At 41.2% G+C, this 23,857-nt stretch overlaps 1 protein-coding gene across 3 annotated transcripts in view; it reads right to left on the bottom strand.

Moving 5' to 3' along the window:
• Positions 1-10,546: 10,546 nt before the first annotated feature.
• The window catches only part of washc5 (WASH complex subunit 5), a 37,446-nt gene continuing 24,135 nt past the window's right edge, over positions 10,547-23,857 (bottom strand). For all 3 annotated transcript variants that reach the window (XM_083662518.1, XM_083662517.1, XM_083662519.1), the window contains 10 exons: positions 22,142-22,266; positions 19,504-19,666; positions 18,161-18,263; positions 17,299-17,378; positions 16,618-16,721; positions 14,308-14,437; positions 13,714-13,810; positions 11,750-11,903; positions 11,458-11,545; positions 10,547-11,141 (listed from right to left, as the gene is read on the bottom strand). In XM_083662518.1, coding sequence (XP_083518644.1) covers positions 11,085-11,141; positions 11,458-11,545; positions 11,750-11,903; positions 13,714-13,810; positions 14,308-14,437; positions 16,618-16,721; positions 17,299-17,378; positions 18,161-18,263; positions 19,504-19,666; positions 22,142-22,266 — 1,101 coding nt within the window. In that variant the 3' untranslated portion in view covers positions 10,547-11,084. The remainder of the gene's footprint in view (positions 11,142-11,457; positions 11,546-11,749; positions 11,904-13,713; positions 13,811-14,307; positions 14,438-16,617; positions 16,722-17,298; positions 17,379-18,160; positions 18,264-19,503; positions 19,667-22,141; positions 22,267-23,857) is intronic.

Below are 23,857 nucleotides of genomic sequence, written 5' to 3' on the forward strand. Positions count from 1 at the left end.
CTACACTCCTTAAACCCCGTAGTTATACTATAACTACACTCCTTGTACCCCATACATATACTATAACTACACTCCTTGTACCCCGTAGTTATACTATAACTACACTCCTTGTACCCCGTAGTTATACTATACTATAACTACACTCCTTAAACCCCGTAGTTATACTATAACTACACTCCTTAAACCCCGTAGTTATACTATAACTACACTCCTTGTACCCCATACATATACTATAACTACACTCCTTGTACCCCGTAGTTATACTATAACTACACTCCTTGTACCCCGTAGTTATACTATACTATAACTACACTCCTTAAACCCCGTAGTTATACTATAACTACACTCCTTAAACCCCGTAGTTATACTATAACTACACTCCTTAAACCCCATAGTTATGCTATAACTACACTCCTTGTACCCCGCAGTTATACTATAAGTACAGATCTTGTTACCCTCTAGTAGTTAAAGTCTAAATTCACTCCTTGTACCCCGTAGTTATACTATAACTACATATCTTGTTACCCTCTAGTTAAAGTCTAAATTCACTCCTTGTACCCCGTAGTTATACTATAAGTACAGATCTTGTTACCCTCTAGTAGTTAAAGTCTAAATTCACTCCTTGTACCCCGTAGTTATACTATAACTACATATCTTGTTACCCTCTAGTTAAAGTTTAAATTCACTCCTTGTACCCAATAGTTATACAACTACACTCCTTCTTGTACCCCGTAGTTATACTATAACTACATGCTTATTTGCGGGCTGTATTCTAAAGCGTTACCATAAGTAATTTGTGGTCTTGAATGCATATAAAAACTCTGCGTTGTGTAATTTTGACAAGCGGGTAGAGGATGGTGTTACTCGCAGGGCTGCCATGCAGGCAGTGTAAACGCATGCATCGTAAGGTCCTGTACACCAGTGTTCCTTCCTTATGTAGTAAAGCAGTTCACTGGACAGGCAACCTGTCAATCATGCCCAAAACATCGTATTTTCTTTCATCTACCGGTATTTGACTCTAATATAATATATAATATAACTCACTAAATGAGTGAGTTATAGAACTCACTCATTTAGTGAGTTATATAACTCACCAAAACAAAACCGTGTTTTGAACCAGGCTGTAAACATGTTTAATCCTGTTGTAAAGACAGGCATTTTAACATGGAGGTGAACAGGGACTGACTCGCTTTTGGAGCCAGCCTCACATCATGGCCATTTGAGTAACTACAGATTTCATCACTTCCGCATAGCTTCATCTGTCCAAGTCTGAGCTTGCCGCCTGCTAAAAACATGCTAGAAGATTGTGGCCTTCAACAGTATACTAGAAATATCATTTCTAGACCTGCCACAAGATAGAGTACTGTGCTGTGGCTGATCCTGCTGCCTGTGCTCACATAAAAGATGAAAATCATAAAGCACAAACCACAACACTTACAGTAACGTTGCTTCTGCTGCTGGAGTTCTGTCTCCACGGCACCTCTGAGATCAAACTCTACAAGATACAAATTCATTTAGATTAGATTAGCTCCCTAGATTGTCTCCCTTAGGATACATTTGTCTTTATTTTATGTTGTGTTAATTATGTGAGTGTATTGTTTGATGTCAGTACAATCATTCATTATTATTATTATTACACATAGTCTAATTGAATAAGTATTTAGGTACATGTAATTTATACATGGTGAGAACCAGTGTTGGGCAAGTTACTTTCAAAATGTAATATACTACATATTACTAGTTACTTTCATTTGGAAGTAATAAGTTACTTTACAATAGTACTGTCTGTGTAGAGTAACTCGTTACTTATTACACTACTTTTGCATTACTTTCACCAAAACAACGGCAGCAGCAGAATGACATCGACGTCACGAAACCATCCCAAAAAATCATTTCAACTGCCTTGAAGTCAGTGTAAACAATCCAACATTCTAAATGTTATTCTTTTCCTTTGTTATTGTCATCTGTAGTGGTTATTTGCATAAAAACACACAGTTTGATTAGGACATGATTGTATCTTTTTTAAATATGTGCATTGATTAAAAAAGAAACTGAATTTGTAACTTGAGTTACTTGACAAAGTAACTGGTATAATATTACTGAAATCCTATAAGTAATAAGTTATATTACTGAGTTACTGCTAAAAGTAATATATTACATGTAATATGTTACTTCTGTAATGAGTTACCTCCAACACTGGTGAGAACACATTTTCAACATGGATGAACAAACAAGTACTGTATACAAAAACATTACAAAATGCGGAACCCCGCAGCAGTAAGAGTTGTGCCAGACAAACGTTAATATCTCAAAAACTATACACCACATCGCTTCTATTTTTACATTCTGAGTGAGAGCAGAATTAGCTCGAGTTTGATGACATATGCATGTCGTGTTAAAGTTGTGTGAACTACTACTTACTTAGATTATTCATTCGCTCCAGAGTTGAACTTCTTCCTGGTTTCAACACAAGCGTGTGGTTGAACTTCTTCCTGGTTTCAACACAAGCGTCTCTCTCTCTCTCTCTCTCTCTCTCTCTCTCTCTGTCTCTCCTCTCTCTCTCTCTCTCTCTCTCTCTCTCTCTCTCTGTCTCTCCTCTCTCTCTCTCTCTCTCTCTCTCTCTCTCTCTCTCTCTCATCCTCCTTCTTCTTTCAAGTTAGTTTCAAGACAAAATACTACGTTATCCCCTCCTCTCTTTTCGACATAACAAACTGCTTCCCAGCAGAAGAGACACTTGCCTCACATGTGAGCCATGCATGTCAGCTAGATCATAATTAAACAAAGTCTACAATGATCAACAATCAATCAATAAGCAGTCAATCAATTATTTTACTCTGACAGTACCTTAACAAAGTTCTTTGCCAATAATTCGGCTTCATCCTTACCTTCTACTATTATATTTCCTCCATCTTTCATTATAGGATATCCATATTCTTTCCTATTACCAGACATTTTTTTAATCATAACCCATACTCGCTCTAACGGCATGGTCCTTCCTAATGAATCACAACTGAACTTGAGCCTTCAGAACAGGACGTGGATCCAGTGTATCGTGGCATACAGCCCATCTGTGTTTCCTTCAGAGCCTATACGATGCAGGCCTGTCCCCTCAGTCCCTGAAGGTGTACGTGGCTGCAATCTCTGCCTGCCACATGGTCATTGATGGCAGGGGGGGAACCTCTTCCTGACCTCTGGGTTCATGAAGGCTGTTCACAGGTTATGCCAGGTGCACTGACACTATTATTAAGTAGGGGGTGCTGCAAGGGACTTGAAGATTTCTTTTACTTTTAGCCATATTTAGAGGAATATTTAATCTTAAATTAACATTAGGATTATACTGTTGTGATGTCATTCAGTATCTTCTCCTTTTCTCACTTACTTTCATGTAACCATCTGCTTTCCCTTTAGATCGTTTTACACTACAACAGACAGCAACACAGAAGAGTTCATTTACTGAACTTATTATTATGGAGAACCAGACTATGATGAAAATCAAACACTTTTGAAGAGAGCGTATGAAATAAGATTGGAGCTGGGAAGCACAAACTGTTTTTTAATGCATTTTGTTGGTGTTAATATAAACACAGGACAGCCAAATCCAAACATTTTGAAAATTGTATTTTTTAATTAGGTGATTGCCCTAATTACCTAATGATGTGATGTCATCACTGATGGTCTAATTGCATGTTCACCCCAACTGTAATTATGACATCATCACTGTCGACTCCTCACTGTAATTATGACATCATCAGTGTCGACTCCTCAATGATGACATCATCAATGTAATTAAGACATCGTCACACATCCTAACTGTAATTATGTCATCGGTGATGTCATGAGTGATGTCCAACTCCCATGGGGGCAGAGTGGGTGGGTCTAACTCCCGGGGCGGAAGGCGTTCAACTCCCACCGGGGGGTGGTCCTAGTATAGAAAATTGAGGGTGTGATACTTGGAGGTCTGATACTTTGAGCGGTATCAAGATGCATCGTGGAATCAAATCTAATTATTGACAGATGAATTGTAATGGAATGGTGAGGCCAGTGAAGATTCACAGCCCTACAGTAGCTCTCACAAACTCCAGCTGCTGAGAAGGTACCACATATCCTCTAGATCAAAGTTCACACTGGTCCTTCAGGACCACAGGAGAAAAGACAAAGAGGAGTCAATTCTGTGTTAGTAACTCAGGACCTTCGACACACCCATACAAGTGCTATAACTGTCCAATCAGTTCCCAGCTAACAGCCTCTGACAACCCTGTAAACTCTGTACACAAACCTCGAACCAACCATTGCGTTTATAAACTAGCCCATAAAAAAGGCAGAATGAATACAGTTATAGGTTGTTTCCAAGAGTCACTTCAACTGGATTTCTGAATTAGTATGAGGCATATTGAAAACACTGAGTAAACAATATATGTGGAGACTTTATTATCAACAGTAGCAGACATGAATTAAGATGAATTACATGAACACATAACAGTGATCAATCTGAAATTAAAAGGGCCGGATTGACATGTCAGTTAGGGGTGTCAAAAATAATCGATTATAAGATGCATCGCGATGCGGACGTGCACGATTCTGCATCGATTCACAAGTGTCAAAAATCTATTATTAATTAAAAAAAAATTATAATCAAATAAAATATAATGGAAGTACATGCAGTTGTTTATTTGGATCATAATACAATGCAATTTCAAATGCACTTTTATTTTAAAAGTAGCCACACAGTGAGAAAAAATAAATCATGTATTGGGGAAAAAAGTGATGCATCGATTGAAGATGCATCGAGATGCATCGATAATCGTAATCAAATCGAATCATAGCCCTCTGAATCGTAATCGAATCGAATCGTGAGGCCAGTGAAGATTCACAGCCCTAATGTCAGTCAATCCAGCTCTGGTCCACTAGCTGTCTACTCTGCATCCTGTGTGAGACACAGATATCATTTCAGATATTAAGTATATTCAAATTCAAGCATATTCCTGCACAACAAAGCACAAAAACATCCACATACATGAACACTCAAATCCCCCCTCCACCACAGATAGCAATTAACAGTTACATGTTCATGGATAACATTCCAAAACTTTTCCATGACTTTTCAAGGATCGATAATATAATCTCCATGTAATGTGAGGCGGTGACTCTGAATCAATACCAGAAATTATTACCTAGGACAAATAGGACACAGCTGCTCTTTATGAGTTTTGGGTGCTTTAGTGTCACTGCATCATAGAAGCTATTGAACTAAAACAGGAATTTTCCATACAAATATTTAGGGCTGCACGATATATCGGCGATCATATCGGTATCGGCAGATGTTAGTCATTTTTTAACATATCGGCATCGGTCCGATGTTGCTATGTTAATATCGGTTATCGGTATGAGCCAAAATTCTCCCGTTGAGAGGAAACATTGTGATAAATCTATGATTTATGGGCTTTTCCAAATGTTTTGGAAATAAAGAAATGCATTACTTTTTCAAATTCAGTGTTCACATGTGTTTTTCACTATGTACAAAATGTGATTATCATAGAAATGTCTTTTTATACAGATCATATCGACATCGGTAAATATCGCTTATCGACCATAACAGCAATGTTAATATCGGTTATCAGTATCGGCCAAAATTTTCATATCGGTGCATCACTACAAATATTAATATAAAATACAAGCAGCACTAAAATCAACACCTATTAAGAGCTACTGTACATTACATCACCAGCTACAGATAAATAAGATACATTTGCCGCCATGTTACATTACATGGAAGGTTATCCACAGGAAGATTAATGTAACCATTTCATTCAACACAATTTCATGACTTTTCCTAAACTTTCACAGATTTTACTAATGCCTACCCCACACTACAGGATAATTAGCAAGATTATGGCCAAGATTCCCTCCTCCCGATTTTCTCGGGGGTGCTCCCGATTTGAGCCGCGTCGGCCAGATAATCTTCCCAAATTATCCTGTAGTGTGTGGGGTTCAAAGATTCACAATCGGGAAGACTGCCTCTTCCCGATTATGAATCGGGCATATCTAACATGTTAGATATTTACAACCCGACAGGCGATTGCATCTTGAGCAGAGAGCCAGTAGTAGCTGCGTTTCCATTAGTTTTTCGCAAAATAATCTGGTCCGCGTTCGCCCGCAGCCCCGCACAGAAACAAAGAACGAGGAAATTGTCATCGAGGTGAAATACCCGTGCGTCTTTGAACGGGACGGAAAACTAATGCTATACTGCAAAGCATGTAGCCTACAACAAGCGCTTAGGTCTCATATGCTCCGCACGGAAAAGTGAGTCAAATCAGCAGACGCGCCCCTCCACAAGACACCTGTGCAGACGGTTTTTGCCTGGCCGTGCACAGTAGGCCTACACCCCGAATGGACGCGGCTGTCCGCGCAAATATTAGTTAAACAAATCCTTTCAGTGCAAATGCATTATAAAAACAAAAAATAAGATTTGTTTAGAAAACGAAATGACACAAATGTATTATTATTATTATTATCATTATTACTACTACTACACCCGGTGCGCACACTGAATAGGCATTTTAAAAGTTAACGTCGAGCCCTGCTTCAAGGTGAATCTTCGGCATAATCTTCTAGTGTGTGGGGTTGCGTTTGAACAGACGCGATTGTGTGTGTGTCCCAAGATTGAAATGTTAAAAAATCGGCTCTCTCTGTCCTGTAGTGTGTGGGCTCTCAAGATTTTTATAGTCTTCAAGGATTTGAAAATCCTGTAGTGTGGGGTAGGCATAATTCCATGACATGAAATCCCATGACTTTTGCAGGTTTTCCACGGCCGTGGGAACCCATAATTAAATGTTCACTCTCCTGTGTGGATTTTCATGTGTCTCTTCAAGGCTCCTTTCTTACCAAAACCTTTACCACAGACTGAGCAATTAAATTGTTTATCTCCTGTGTGGACTATCATGTGTTTCTTCAAGTCTCCTTTCTTACCAAAACCTTTACCACAGACTGAGCAATTAAATTGTTTATCTCCTGTGTGGACTATCATGTGTCTCTTCAAGTCTGCTTTACGGCCAAAACCTTTACCACAGACTGAGCAATTAAATTGTTTATCTCCTGTGTGGATTTCCATGTGTCTCTTCAAGTCCCTTTTACGACCAAAATCTTTACGACAGACTGAGCAATTAAACTGTTTATCTCCTGTGTGGATTTTCATGTGTCTCTTCAAGGATCCTTTATGACCAAAACTTTTACCACAGACTGAGCAAATACATTGTTTATCTCCTGTGTGAACTATCATGTGTTTCTTCAAGTATCCTTTATGACCAAAACCTTTACCACAGACTGAGCAATTAAATTGTTTATCTCTTGTGTGGACTATCATGTGTGTCTTCAAGTCTCCTTTCTTACCAAAACCTTTACCACAGACTGAGCAATTAAATTTTTTATCTCCTGTGTGGACTATCATGTGTGTCTTCAAGTGTTCTTTACGAGCAAAACTTTTACCACAGACTGAGCAATTAAATTGTTTATCTCCTGTGTGGACTATCATGTGTGTCTTCAAGTTTGATTTCTGACTAAAACCTTTACCACAGACTGAGCAATTAAATTGTTTATCTCCTGTGTGGACTATCATGTGTGTCTTCAAGTGTTCTTTACGAGCAAAACTTTTACCACAGACTGAGCAATTAAATTGTTTATCTCCTGTGTGGACTATCATGTGTGTCTTCAAGTCTCCTTTACGACCAAAACCTTTACCACAGACTGAGCAATTAAATTTTTTATCTCCTGTGTGGACTATCATGTGTGTCTTCAAGTGTTCTTTACGAGCAAAACTTTTACCACAGACTGAGCAATTAAATTGTTTATCTCCTGTGTGGACTATCATGTGTGTCTTCAAGTTTGATTTCTGACTAAAACCTTTACCACAGACTGAGCAATTAAATTGTTTATCTCCTGTGTGGACTATCATGTGTGTCTTCAAGTGTTCTTTACGAGCAAAACTTTTACCACAGACTGAGCAATTAAATTGTTTATCTCCAGGGTGGACTATCATGTGTGTCTTCAAGTGTGCTTCATTACCAAATATTTTACCACAAACTGAGCAGCTAAAGTGTTTCTTCCCAATACCTTCGCTGTTTTTCTGTGAGCCTAAACCTGACTGAAGTTCACTAGTTTCCACCCATTCATCATCACTGTATTCAGTCTCAGAAGAGTCTAAAGTCTTGTCATCACTAGTTGGTTGTGAATTACTAGTTGGTTCTGATATTCCACAGTCCTCTCCATCAGCTTCTGTTTGCATCTGTTCAGTTGAGCAGGTGGCTACAGGCTCTGCCTCTCTGTTCTCCTCAGTTTGGCTTTGATGAAGCTGTGAGTACTGAGGTTTCTCTTCCTCAACTTCACTCTTCACAGGAACAGCAGTGAATGGGAACATGTTGATATCAGCCTCCTCCAGCCGTTGAAGCTGTTCTCCCTCCTGACTGATCCAGAGTTCCTCCTGTTTCTCTTTAATGTCTGGGGACTCTGGGTCCTCCTGAAGCTGCTGTTCCTCTTTAATGTGTGGAGGCTCTGGTCCCTCCTGAAGCTGCTGTTCCTCTTTAATCTGTGGAGGCTCTGGTCCCTCCTGAAGCTGCTCTCCCTCCTGATTGATCAGGAGTTCCTCCTGTTCCTCTTTAATGTCTGGGGGCTCTGGTCCCTCCTGAAGCTGCTGTTCCTCTTTAATGTGTGGGGGCTCTGGTCCCTCCTGAAGCTGCTCTCCCTCCTGACTGATCCAGAGTTCCTCCTGTTCCTCTGTAATGTGTGGGGGCTCTGGGTCCACTTGAAGCTGCTCTCCCTCCTGACTGGTCCCGAGTTCCTCTTTAATGTGTGGACCCTCCTGGTCCAGACTGGGGCTCCACTCCAACACATCAGGGGGAACTTCTTTAATAACCCACAACACCTGCTGGAAGTCTGGAGGTATGGCTACTCTATGTAACCGCACTACAGGATTTAAAACAGTGTCCAGCTTTCCTTGTTGCACATTCATTTTTGAACGAGAAGATTCTAGCCTGATAGACTGAATTGTTAACTCGTCACACTCCATTTCCTTCTCCAGAAGCAGTCAACTCAGTGGAGTGGGAAGATCTCAAGGTCTGGACTCAGGCAAAGAAGCTTCCTCCTCCTAATCTATCTTCTTCCAAACAGCCCAAATATCTCTTCAACGGTTAGTTAGTCACTAGTTCAGCAACGCTGTCGGGTTTTGTATTTGACATTATAGACATTTCCAAAAGGTTACACAGGAACTTTTCCTCCTGAAGATTTACTGACAACGCTGTCCTTCAAAGCTCCAACAACAACGTTAGCTCCAATAGCTACACAGCTAGCTAAACCATTCTGAGTCCATAAGAAAGATGAGCTTCTTCTACCTCTCGGTGCTAAACAAGCCTCGTCTCAAGTTGATATATTTGTTATTATATCATCAATACGCCTTCTGTTGGTCAATTACAGCTGTAAATTATGAAACGAGGGGGAAATCCGTAAGTGTACCCAGAACGTTTAACGCTCGCTGTTGTTGTGTCAGCGAGCTAGCGAATATAAGAAGTTCCGGTGAGGTTTTTCAAAGTAAAATAACGATTCTGCACAATTATAGAGCAGGCAGAGGCGATTGAAAAAGTGATTATTTTCCACATTAAACTAATAAACTAAGCATTTAAATGAAGCTATACAATACAAATTATGTTTCTATATGACAATAACTGTTTCAATAACATTGAGAACGTTTTTCTCAGTATCTTAATAAAGTTGTTCACTGGAGTGCATAGCCTTTACAAATTGGACACTGGACAGGTTTGTGTTCAAAGTGGGAGCTTGCCAAACATATACACACGCTCAGGTAGACCTCATCTATGACGTCACACTCGGGAGGTGTAAAAAAAAACTTGGCAGGCCGTCAAGCTCACCCAGGGGGGTGAGTTTCCCCTCCTCTCCTCTCCAGGCAGCCTCTCTGGTCCCCTCCCCTCCATCCAAACACATTCGCTTGGCTATCCTGCATTCCATCTCTTTCTACAGTCTGTGCTCAGACCGTCAGACTCGGTCAGACAGACAGCTGCAGTTACGCTTGACCAGCGTGCGATCAGCAGGAATTTCACTTCCGGTTTAGTGTTTTGCCTTCAGAATAAAAGCATGATAAAGTCCGATTTTTACAATAAGAATATAAAGGACCAGCAGAACAAATATAAAGGAGACTGTGTACAGAAAACTCCTGCTGACCACTTCACACTGGTCAATAGCTGACTCACCTGATTTGCCTCTCGGAAGACATCAATAGGAGAGTATGGGTGCCCCATTAATATGCACAATGGATGATGTGGTTATGTGAAAGGTAGCCACTTCTGCTCATGGGCTTGTGAAATGTCTGCCCATATCAATGAGGCAGACACACATTACAACAGAACAGTAAAATAAGTACATTTTGAAATATTGTTCAAAAATTCAAATTTTAATGCGTTGGGGAAAATTCACTGCAGTCATGTACATCAGTAGCTAGTCCGTCTATCATGCCTAACTAGTGGCTAACCCAAACAGGTGTAAAATTCACTATTGTTGCCATTTTAAAAAACACATTTTACAGCCTACACCCGCCCAGAGTCCGACCAGTAAAATAAGCCCATTTTGAAATATTGGTCAAAAATTCAAATGTTGGTGTGTGTAAAAAGTTGCATCACGCATCAATGCTTCCTGAAGCTCCTTCAAATTGAGGAAAAGTGTTGTGTGTAAAGTACCCAAATGAAAAGTACAATGTATATTGAAGAAAGTATTAAAAGAAAATTGTGGGGCAAGTATATTTAGAGCCACATCAGCCCCACCAACACCAGAAATCTAAAGAGAAGCAAAATAACAGAATATGAACATTTTTATTTATTATTGAATTTCATTAGGCAATGGCACAAAGTGATAGTACACAAACTTGGCAAGTCAACTCACAGGCAATTATAACTGTCTTTCTATCTATGTACAGTCTAATATTAGTGCATTAAGACATTGATGGTCAAAAGCATGAAATGTGTAAGTAAACAAATCAACAGACAATGAAAGCAGAAATGTCTGATGAAGAGACTTCATCCAGATCTTCACAGTATTGTTCTGAACTCATCAAAGATGAAACTGGGGACCTGGGCTTCAGCCACCTTTAGAATACAGAGATAAAGAAACAATAACTCAATTACAAACATTGATAGAACTAGAACACTATACAATGATAAACAATAACTCAATTACAAACATTGATAGAACTAGAACACTATACAATGATAAACAATAACTAAATTACAAACATTGATAGAACTAGAACACTATACAATGCAAGACACCAAAATGTACTCACTAAGATGGACACTATTGACAGTTTGAGCCTCCCAGCAACATTTTGAAAGCATCACTGAAGTATAATGAGTGTAATGTGAGCGTAATGTCCAGATTGAACCAGTGTGAATGTGGTCCTACCTTGCGTGACAGTTTTGTGTACTTGACATAGTCTTCCAGGAACATCAGAGCTCCCACCACATCAGAAGGCATGTCAGGGATCTTCTGACTACAATGGAATCAAATATATACGTTTGCATAACGAGATAGACTTCATAACAGTATTCAGATCAGGTACTACCCAAGCCAAACATAGCATCTAGGAATCTATGAAGGGAAACCATGTTATTTAAGTCCTTTCCTTAAGATGACAGAAAGAAATCTGTAAATGTAACAACGTTCACAAAGTAAATAATCACGTCTGTCGTGTTACCTGGTGCACTGCTCCATTATAGAGCGGATGAACTGGCCAATGAGAGCCAAGAACTGCTCTGTGTATCTGGAGTGGAACTGCTTGAGCAAGGTGAGCAGGCCTAGGACCAGGGGAGGCCAGTCAACTGGGTCTGCAGCTTTCCGGCATGTCATACCTAGGGAGGCACAAGACATCAGGAGTTTCATCCATCTATACCAGGGGTTTGCAAAGTCTGAGAATGTGAGCCTCCCCCAGACAAATCTTGGAAAAAGATGCCCCCCTTGCTCAATTCCATATGGGACCATTGTTATATTATTTGACCCCAGAGACACTCAACAATAGAGAGCCGCAGGAAAGAGTCCGGAAATCATCGATGCTAACACTTCCTGGTTCTTCACTATTTTCGCCTATGGGATTTTTGAATGGGTTTTTGGCGCGATGCTTCTAATAAGGTCTCTGGGCAACGCAAGCTTAATCAAACGCGAACCAGTGTTTAGTAATATTATCTTCACACATAAGGGCCACTTTTATGAGTTTTGAAGCTTTTACGTGCCGTTAAAAAGGCGGCTAGCTAGCAAACGGCTAAATGAGACTACACTGTTGAGTCGACGGGGATATATACGTCAATAACGTCATCACTTCAAAGGATGAACACGGAAATTATCTTTCCCTCACCTGGTTCAGCCCCGTTCAGCCCGGGGTAATCAGTGCACACATCAACAACAGTCCAGGTTGAGTGGTGACGTGACGTGGAAGCCTATGCGACACTGTGTAGTTCTGCATTAGCTTAGCACAAGCTTTTTCCTTCTACGGCATTTACGCTTCAAAACTCATGAAAGTGGTCCTCATGTGTGAAGATTATCCCACTGAACACTGGTTCGCGTTTGATTAAGCTTGCGTTGCCCAGAGACCTTATCTAAGCATCGCGGCAAAAACCCATTCAAAAATCCCATAGACAGAAACAGTGAAGAACCAGGAAGTCTGGGACGTCCGCGTTCTGACTACAAAAATAGGTCATCCCTGCTTGTCTCTATTGAGCCAAGATAGACTGATGTTGCACTTTGACTTACTTCAGACTAAACCAAATACATCAACAGGTCTGTCTGAAGGCATTTAATTGTTTCTGACTCTGGGAAAGTGGGAAAAACAGTCAAACAGTCAAATCTCTTTAACCAAATCACACACATTTAGGCTATTCTATGTGATTCTATGTGAGTCCCTCTGGGGAGGCCCGCCTCCAACTTTGAAAACCCCTGATCTATATACACTGTATATTGTGATAAGTAGCCTATGCAAATAACCGCCATATTCAAACCATAGGAGGTCCAGGAACTGATACTTTTGGAATTGCACTGTGAATGCAGCCAGGTCGCCGCTAAACATGACACCCTCTTCACAGCTACACAAACATAGAGACACTGCATGAAATAGGCCACGCCCATCACGGGGGAAAAGCTCCGTTCATTTCCACACACCAGCGTCATTTTCCTTGAATTAAACATAGCTAAAAGCTGTTGTGTGGTGGGCTGCGCAGACAACAAATGTAAAAAAACCCCGCCAGTTAAAGTTTTTTTGTACTCCTGAGCAAAACAAGGAAGCCATTGAGAATTGACGAGAAGGAAAATGTGGATCTAGCTGTCAAGGAAGTAAGTTGGGAGTGTTCATCTTCCGTATATACAATCTTTTTGTGCAACACACAACCATGCACGCGACATAGGAGAACGCCAGGATTGCAGGGGGGGTTTCTGTTTTCCCCGTTTTGGGCGTGGCTTCTGAATGATGACGCGCTCCGCAGTGTCTCTATCCAACTGTTGCCAGATTAGTGAAACACCTCTGAGGTTGGATAAAGAGTAAGAAATAAATGAAGCTCGCCATCATAGTTGGTTTGACCTTCAGCACCAAACATCATTGTACAACTTGATAGCTCACCAACAACAGCTGGATCACAGTTTTTGAATGCAGGTAACTGATACAAAAGAACTCACCTTGGTTTTTGCTGTACTGTAGTTTCGGCAACTGAGCAATAATGAATAGGAAGTTGATGATGGGGAAGTAGGGGAGGCGCTTTGTGGTGATGTAGATCTGTGAAATACATAAACACAAACAACTGGTAATAAATACCCTCCTATCATTTATAGCCCAACAAACAAAACAAGATAAGACGGAATTAGCTCAGCCTGAGAGCGCAAACTAAATAAGCACACGGAGCTTTCAATGACACGTCTATCCAGGTGGGCTGGAAGAGCAAAGAGTGGCGTCTTGGGAAACTGGGCGGACGTGACGTTGTGGGAGGCCGCCTCAGTCCCAAGATTACCACACCACCTGTCGGTGGATGGTTGGTTATATAAAAATGTCATCTTTGGAGCAAAATTATATTCTTCCAGTTGGCTGCAGTGCGCAGCGAAATGGCACTAGAGTGAGAGCTCTCGTTCGCACTCGTAAAACCTGGGTTGTAGCACAACCCTAACGTTTCTGGACACCAACAAAAACTCAGGTTTCATCTCTCAGCACGAATCTCAAAGACCTAAAGACTGATTTTGCATTGCAGAGGAAATGTGAGATTAGTGTAGGAGGCAAACCTTGTTGAGTGGGTTGTGAATGCCGGCGGCCTCCAGGTAGGCAGTGATCTCATACAGGAGAGTGTTGTCCTCTTTAGGGTAGGGCAGAGACGGGTCCTGGTAGTGGGCCTCAATGTCCGCCAGCAGAGACCTGGCAAGATCGCAATTAGTCAGAGCGGAAGCAGCGCAGATCATGGATCGAATCACAGTGGGAGGCAAAATCAGATTCAGAGAGAGCAATAATTCTTAACACATTCACTGCCAGCTGTTTTTTTTTTTACTGTAGGTAGGTTCTGCCAGAGGGTTTTTTTGAGGATTCTGGCTCATCTTTCAAGACCTGAGGATTCTTTTCTGCTAAGATTTTGTGAACACAAAATATGTAAAAAGAACTAATAGAATGTGTGCTTTCTCTGTCTAAAATAGTTAGTTTGTAGAGTTAGTAGTTATGTAGGCATTAGCACTTGAATACAGCATGGTTTCAGCGTCTGAAAAATTATTCTGAGATAAATGGCTTTTTGTGAAATTCGATAGAACAGTCACTTTAACCATTCATTTTTGGCATCAGTAAGACGTCAGACATCTAAACAATAGTTTTGAACAGTAATTTCCTCCATAACAGCAGGAAACACCCCTCTCCTTCAAACTCCTCCCTCCGTGTGTGTTCTTCTTGGCTGCAGCGGGCGTGTCACAAGCTCGTTTCTGTTGCTCCTGTAACCTCGCGTCACCAGGCTCACTGCTTTGCTGCTGCTGCCTGTCTGCTGGCGGCCGCTGTGCAAGTCTGGATATGGGCTCGCTCGTTTCTTGGAGTTTCGGCTGAGAGCTTTGATGAAGCTTTTGCGATTCTGGTCATATTTATCCTGCGTGTTTCAAAGTGTGTTCCACCCGTAATCTATTATGCAAATTTGCAATCCCGCACCGCCAGCAATCAGCGCGAAAACGAAAGCGTTTTCGCCAATCCATTTTCATGAGAATGGCTTCCTGACACTGCTTTTTGCTTGCCTTCCTCTAGTCAGGAGAGCACTGTCGCCACTTAGTGGGTCGGTGGAATGGGTTGTACACGTTCGGTGGCTTCAATATTTATATAAGAGATGTAAAAGGGTTAGATGTACATCCCACGGTCAAAAAAAAAAAATTCATTTTTTTGACGTATTAATACGTCATTGGCAGTCAACCGTTGGATTTTTTTTGACGGATTAATACGTCATTGGCAGTGAACGTGTTAATAATAAATATCATGCATGAATGCTCATCATTTTGGGGGGGTGGGGTGGATCTCCTGAATGTAATCAGCAGTGGCATGATCATAAATCACTATGATTGACACTTTGATTTCATTCATGTGCGCCAAAGCAATGTAGAAAGCCTAAAGGCCATGAAACATGAGCAACACTGTGAGGCAACGTAATGTCAATACAACATAGATCAGTGGTTCTCAAACCTTTTCATGTCAAAGACCCCTAAACTGACACAAATTAGACTACGAACCCCCATCTGATAAGATGTGTTGCAGGACCCCCATCTGATAAGATGTGTTGCAGGGTCCCCCTTCAGATACCACTTTTGCTTTAAGATGTTTTATTACAGAAAGTGTATGAAGCCCATGACCATTGTGTCTGTCATTGTGTTACTCATGGATGGAATTATAGTGAACACCAAGAACGACACGAATAATCACGCTCCATGCATTCCATGCAGCGGCTGAGCAGCAGTAGCTGGAGGTTTGCTGTCCTTGAACTGCTAAAGCTGCGTTCACACCGTCCTATTAAAGTTTTTCGCTGGCATCGAGTTGACATACAAAGTCCATGCAAACGAGCGACGAGCGATTTAAACACAGCGACAGAGCGATTCCAAAGGGTTGAATCGAGCGACAGAGAGAAAAATAAATATCTCGGTGTGAACACAGCTTAAGCACCTGATTCAGCTGCATTTTGCTGGAAGATACTTGGAGAAGCCTGTTTCAACTATATTTTATTGCTTGGCGTGTTTTTATCCGCATCCGAAAAACCCGCAGAAATTGAGGAAAAAATAAAAACACACCAGAAATACGGAGGTTTCTATTTTAGTGTGGATAGGCTCATTTAAATATATGGGCTATTTTATTTTTTTAATTGATGTGTGATTTATGTGGAGGAATTAAATCAATCTAGTATGATATTGTAATATTCCCCCCACAATATTCTGACAACCATCCTATTGTAAGTAACCCAAACACAGAGATGGTATAACCCAAACACAGAGATGGTATAACCCAAACACAGAGATGGTATAACCCAAACACAGAGATGGTGTGTGCTCTCTGCTGATTTCCAACCCAAGTGAGACTGGACTGACTTGTTGAGGTTCTCCAGGGCGGCGGCCAGGTGTTTGGAGTCAAACTTGCAGGAGTAGTTCAGTTCATTGGCAATCTGCTGTCTGAGAATCTGCATCTGACCAACCTGCAACACACAAGCTTCTTGACTTTATCAGAAAATGATGCACAATGGAGAGAGAGAGAGAGAGACAAGGAATTACAGGAGAGAGTAGAGAATCACATTCAAATAATTTGAACTCACAAGTACAATATGCACCCAGGAAATCAATAGAGACAGTCCGCATGTCTGGGAACGCCCACAAAATGTTGAACGGCTGGCGCGCGAGTGGGGTAAAACCGCCCATATATCTCATGGGCCGACTCACCAAAAGACGGTGCTGCGGCTCTAAACTACAGGTTTGGGGGTTCTAGAGCAGAACACAAGACGTCTGCTCAGATGTGCGTTTACTGCAGTGGTTAAATCCCCGATCGTGTCTGCCTGGGCTGGGCTATCAGCTAAATTCTAACTTTGCTGAATGGATAGAACGGGGGTTTTTACCCCACCCTGACCACGCCCCCAGCCAGGCTGAGCCAGCGAAACCAGCGTCTATGACGAGACGTGGCCTCAACCTATAGGTGATCTCATGAACATGTGCATTTACTGTAAGCCAGAGATATTTCTTGCCTATTAGCAAACACAAGAAAATAAAATGGACCGGTACCTTCATGATTGCCTCCAAGTATGCCCCCCAGATCTTCTGGGTTTTGGCCACAGCGTTGGCGTACACTTTGCTGGCATTAGCTAAGGTAGAAAAAACACTTTGCTGGCATTAGCTAAGGTAGAAAAAACACTTTGCTGGCATTAGCTAAGGTAGAAAAAAACACTTTGCTGGCATTAGCTAAGGTAGAAAAAAACACTTTGCTGGCATTAGCTAAGGTAGAAAAAACACTTTGCTGGCATTAGCTAAGGTAGAAAAAACACTTTGCTGGCATTAGCTAAGGTAGAAAAAACACTTTGCTGGCATTAGCTAAGGTAGAAAATACACTTTGCTGGCATTAGCTAAGGTAGAAAAAACACTTTGCTGCCTGGCATTAGCTAAGGTAGAAAAAACACTTTGCTGGCATTAGCTAAGGTAGAAAAAACACTTTGCTGCCTGGCATTAGCTAAGGTAGAAAAAACACTTTGCTGGCATTAGCTAAGGTAGAAAAAACACTTTGCTGGCATTAGCTAAGGTAGAAAAAAACACTTTGCTGGCATTAGCTAAGGTAGAAAAAACACTTTGCTGGCATTAGCTAAGGTAGAAAAAACACTTTGCTGGCATTAGCTAAGGTAGAAAAAACACTTTGCTGGCATTAGCTAAGGTAGAAAAAACACTTTGCTGGCATTAGCTAAGGTAGAAAAAACACTTTGCTGGCATTAGCTAAGGTAGAAAAAAGACTTTGCTGGCATTAGCTAAGGTAGAAAAAACACTTTGCTGGCATTAGCTAAGGTAGAAAAACAAACAAGCAAAAAGCAGATTGTTTGATATGAATGAAAAGATCCAGGAGGGTTATAGGATTTCCTGAACGCGCTTGCTTGCTTACCCACAATGCCTTGGACTGGGTTGACAGCACCCAGCATGGCCTTGAAGACGTCCACCACAGATCTGTCCCTCAGGATGCTCTTCTGAAGCATCGTCAGGAAGTTCTGATGGCAGAAACAGTTTGCTTGTAATGTAAATATATTCAGTTAGACATACTGAAGGTATTTTTATTAATTTATTTTCCGGTTTTTCTTCAATTTTTTCTCCCAATTGTACTTGGCCAATTCCCCTGCTGGCCTGGCCATTGCTCCACCGGCAGTACTATGTAGGGCACACATGGGCAACATACGGGCCCTCGTGTGGCCCGCGATGGAATTGCAAAAAATAAAAAAATGACAGTGCACCTGAACGCAACATGCAAGATACCCGCTGAATAAGTGTCCAAATGTTCCTGTCATTCTGGCCAATACTCTTCTGTTATAGCATTTCAGTCTGGAATATGGAATATCTTTCAATAATCTTTATGACTAAAAGGCTAAAAGTAATCTCATGTGTAAGAAATGACTGTTCTACATTGAAGTAGAAATTTAAATAATTAATAATTGTTGGTTTTGGATTTATTTAGCTTCAAGAGTGCATTTTTGTTCATGTGACCCTCAACACAGGCTTTGAGAATCCCGGGCCACTTACTGATACTTATGCTTAAATTAACCCACTCATATTCTGGTTTATTTCAAGAAAAACATTTCGGATAGTGGAAATTCTAATTGGCTGGTAACTTTAAAATCTAGCAGCCATATTGGCAGGTGGTGAAAAAAGTTAATTTCAAGCCCTGCAGGGAGAGCAGGTGGTGACATAGGAGTGAAAAAAGGATCAAATATTGGTGGTTAAGACTGCATCACAATTGTTAATTTAAAATTAGTTATTCCTCTAAACCTGGCTTCAAATGCCCCAAATCGTTCACGCTGGCGCCGTTCGGCCCTCTGCAAAATCTGGTAGCGAGGAATTTTTTTTGTGGCCCTCTCCATCATCAAAGTTGCCCATCCATGGGTTACGGCATGACAATATTTGTTCGACCCCCGGCAACAATCTGGGTTTCTCATGTGGCCCCCCATGAAAACTAGTTGCCCACAATAGTTGTAGGGCGTGGGAGGATCACGCTATTGCCCCCAGTTCCCCTCCCCCCGAACAAGCGCCCCAGGAGGTACGAGTGCAGTGTCATACCCCATCGACTTCCCACCCGCAGACACAGCCAATTGATTCTTTAGGAACGTCTGACCAAGCTAGAAGTACCGCTGCCGGGAATTGAACCCGCGTCTCCGCGGCAGGAGGCGAGTGCTTTGACCTCGACAATACCCAGACGGCCCAATGCAGACTTGTGTTTGTATTCAGTAGGCTGATCACCTGCAGCTCCTTGACGATCATGAAGCAGAGCAGACGGTCCAGTCCGTTGAGGCCGAAGGTGCCCAAGGTGTCCTGGATCTCTGAGAACAGCCTGTTGTTGGTCACCTCCTGGTGGCTCTTCAGATCATACCAGGTGTTCATCTGGTCCATGTAGCACGTCACCCTGGACATGTTCAGGAAGAGGCAATGTTTGCAAGGGGGCTGGTATATATTTTTGTAGCAGTATAGAACCACCATAGGTGACGGAATGAAGGGAAAGCACTAGAAAATAAAAAGATAGCATCATTGCATAGATAAAAGTGCTATTTGCTTTAAAGTCGAGCTGAACCCAAAAATGACTTTTCTTTTCATTTAGTTCAAATACCTGGGTATGCAGTGCACCTATTTAATAATGTATGCAAACAAAATCACAAATTTTTTATTTCTTTAGTTTTTCACGCTTTTTCACATCAAAAGTTCATTTTTCAAGATTTCATTGATAACAGTAATCTACAGTTTGCTGACGTCACCTAGTACTATCAAATTTCTACCCCATTTCAACCAATCATATCACGACATGCAGCTGTCAATCAAATCTTCATTTTCTCTTCCAAATGAAGTAGAAAATGGCGCCTAGTGCCTGTCATCTGGCAGAATTCCTATCCCATAAATTAACTACTAACTTGGCCAATTGTTAGAAACATGAACATAAAACAAAAACTATAATCTCTAAGAATGCAAAGAAATGTAACTGGCTCGTTAAAACGCGCATTCCAGGAATATTATTTACATTTATAACGATAATGGCGCGCACCTCCGAGAGCGCGGTTGTCACGGGTTGCCCCTCGGAGATTCCATGCGGGCGGGCAGCACCCATGCATCGGATTGTCTGCTCGTTCCGCACAGAAGCAGCCTGGCTGCCTGGTACTCCGCGGATCCCACTCGCGTAGCACGACAACACGCTGAATCCCACTGGATTTGGGGGTGGAACACGCCAGGATTGGCCAATGCCAAAGCCAGTCCTCAGAATTGTCAAATCAAATAATCGACACCATTATGGTCCGCCTCTCAATTTGTTCTCAGTCTCCGAGGCTCGTGCTAGTGCATTCTGTTCCGGTTCACGTCGACTTTAAACATCATCTTACAAATGAAGAGTGTTAACTTTTTGTACTGTAACCTTGGCTGGCAGCTCAAAAAATATAAAACAGAATGGAGAGCTTTTTGAAATGAACAGTAAGGTTAATCACAATAAGGCTTATGTCTGTATTCACCTTATGCAGCCCTGCCCACTTGACCCATTGTATCACCACTTCCTGTTCAAAACGCCGGCTGTTTTACCTGGTCAAACCTAGTTTGACTCACCTGGTCAAACCTAATTTGACTCACATTATGAGTCAGACTAGGTTTATGAGTCGCAGGAAGTGTAAATACAATCGGAACTTCCGATTGTATTTACACTTCCTGTTAAGTCTCTCAAGCCAGACGGTCTCTTCTGCATAAGATGAATAAGAACTTTGTATTTTGCACTGATGAACGTGATCTTATTGCACCATATCAACTCCGTGTTGGGTCTTAGCAGCTGACATTTATATGGTATATGTTGTGCCGATCAGCATTTTATAGTGTTGTTACTGTATGGTATGTTTTGTTGAGTTGATTACATGTTTTTAGTGTGTACTTTTACTCTTAACCATGACTGCAAAGTAAATGTCACTTACCAGACAATGAAGTTTGAATTGACATTGAAGTGAAGTGTGATTTATGCATGTGATTAATGGCAACCTGACACTGTTATAGGCCTGCACGATATTAGGAAAATCTGCGATGTGCGATAACATTGTTCAATATAGTGATGACGATACGACTTGCGATAAATATAAATAAATAAATAAAAATAAATATTAAAGTATGCATATTAGCTATGCAGTTCCTATGTCTTTCTGCTTTAATAATGCTAACATAGACCCCAAACATAGCCTATGCCCACTGAATAAAGAAATGAAATACACACTGACTCTAGCTGAAACTACACACAGCGTGTTTGGGCTTTGGCAGAGGGGCGGAGCGCACTGTTGCAAGGGAAAGGTGTACGCTGGATTTACAACACAAGACAAAATGATCAGATGCTGAGTGGGAATGATTGACACATGTAAATAAAACCACTTTTGTTATTCATTGTAGGGGTGTCAAAAATAATCGATTATAAGATGCATCGCGATGCGGACGTGCACGATTCTGCATCGATTCACAAATGTCAAAAATCGATATTTTTTTATAATCAAATAAAATATAATGGAAGTACATGCAGTTGTTTAGTTTAATTATGGATCATAATACAATGCAATTCCAAATGCACTTTTATTTTAAAAGTAGCCACACAGTGAGAAAAAAGAAAGTGAGAAAAAATAAATCATGTATTGCGGAAAAAAAGTGATGCATCGAGATGCATCGAGATGCATCGATAATCGTAATCGAATCGAATCGTAGTCCTCTGAATCGTAATCGGATCGAATTGTGAGGCCAGTGAAGATTCACAGCCCTAATTCATTGCGTTTTCAGGCAGTCTTTGCGATGTGTTTATTGCGCATGTTCATATTGCGATGACGATGAAAATACGATTAATTGTGCAGCCCTACACTGTTACATGTGAAAGTCCTACTTGGGGTCTGTGATTCGGAGGATCTCTCTGCAGAGACGACCGATGAAGGTGGCAGACTCATCCACAGAGGAGAACTTGGGGATGGGGATGTGGGTGGACTGGTACACACTCTGCCAGTCCTGGATCTGCATGGATACAAGGAAGGAGTCAGTCAATTGATAAATCTATGACGTCTGGATAAACAAACATAGCATCCCCCTATGACTATAATTACAGAATGATCGACGGGTGCATTTGCAATACTCAGGGCAGTGATCCCTATAAATGCTATTAGGCTGAGTCCAATCTGGGAACCCAGAGTCTATTTTTATCATAAATATACTACTATATCATCTGACATTATTATTATTATATACTATAATTATCATACTGCTGCATTCATCATGAACTATTACTATTATTACCATACCTAAATTATTAAATAATTATTCTTGTCACACTATAGTATACCATTGCCATCAACACTGACATTATTATTATATACTATATTTACACTGCTGCTGTCATTATGAACTATTGCTATTATTACCATATCTCAATTATTAAATAATAATTTCTGCCACACTATTATATGTAAGGGTTAATGCACGACGAGGTGTACATTATCACTTTTTAAGGGACGACGCGGAGGCGTGAACCGTCCGAGGCGAAGCCGAGGATGGTTTGCCTCCGCGAAGTCCCTTAAAAAGTGATAATGTACACCTCGAAGTGCATTAACCCGCTTATACCATGGTCACTTGCCAACAAAACAATAAGACCAGTCATTTATATTTCCATGTGTAATAAATAAAGCAATCTAAATGGCTAAATGTCTGTTATTCATACTGTAAATCAGTCTTCCACGAAATAAAATAGTCCCTCCCACCTCCACCATCCTCCGTTTTAAAGCCGACTCAAACGTTAATTTTATCACAGGAATGCGGGTTTAACGATGTTTTGCGTTCTACATTAAATGAAGACATTAGCGTTTGGCAGCTTGCTTTATTTTGTATGATAGATACGTATTGGACAAGTATATTAACATTTAAGAGCGAAGAGTTTCAGGAAGTGACAGAGCAGCGGGGGCTCGCACTGCGTGTGCTGTTGTGGTGACATGCAGAGAGAGTTCTCTCTCTCTCTCTCTCTCTCTCTCTCTCTCTCTCTCTCTCTCTCTCTCTCTCTCTCTCTCTCTCTCTCTCTCTCTCTCCCTCCCTCCCTCCCTCCCTCCCTCCCTCCCTCCCTCCCTCCCTCCCTCTCAAAGGCCCCCGCTCGTGCACGAGCCGAGGGAAATCATCCTCTTTGTCGCCGAGAAGAGCCTGGTGACGCGAGGTTAGAAATGTCCGAAACGAAAATCAAAATTGTAAATAAGAGTTATTTTTGATAAACTGAGCACACAGGGGTGATTTAAATAGTTACTTTGACCGACTCAATTTCTCTCTCAACATCCAAAATTGTCATATTAACCCTTAACGGGGGTATAGAGCTCAAACAGCTCTCTTGATGCACTGTTGAAACGATGGCGCATTGATATGAACGGTGAACAGACCATTTGGCTGAACAACTTTACCAACTGTACATTATCACTTTTTAACGGACACCCTGCAGCCAATCAGAATCGAGTATTCACCCAGACCATGGTATAAATACAGCTATTGCTGTTTTAAAATGCACTAACCACGTTGCTGCTACCTCATATCGACTGATAGAACTATTAGTAAATTATTATGATGTCTACTG

The sequence above is a fragment of the Poromitra crassiceps genome (genome assembly GCF_964638095.1).
Source record: "Poromitra crassiceps genome assembly, chromosome: 29".
Classification (NCBI taxonomy): domain Eukaryota; kingdom Metazoa; phylum Chordata; class Actinopteri; order Beryciformes; family Melamphaidae; genus Poromitra; species Poromitra crassiceps.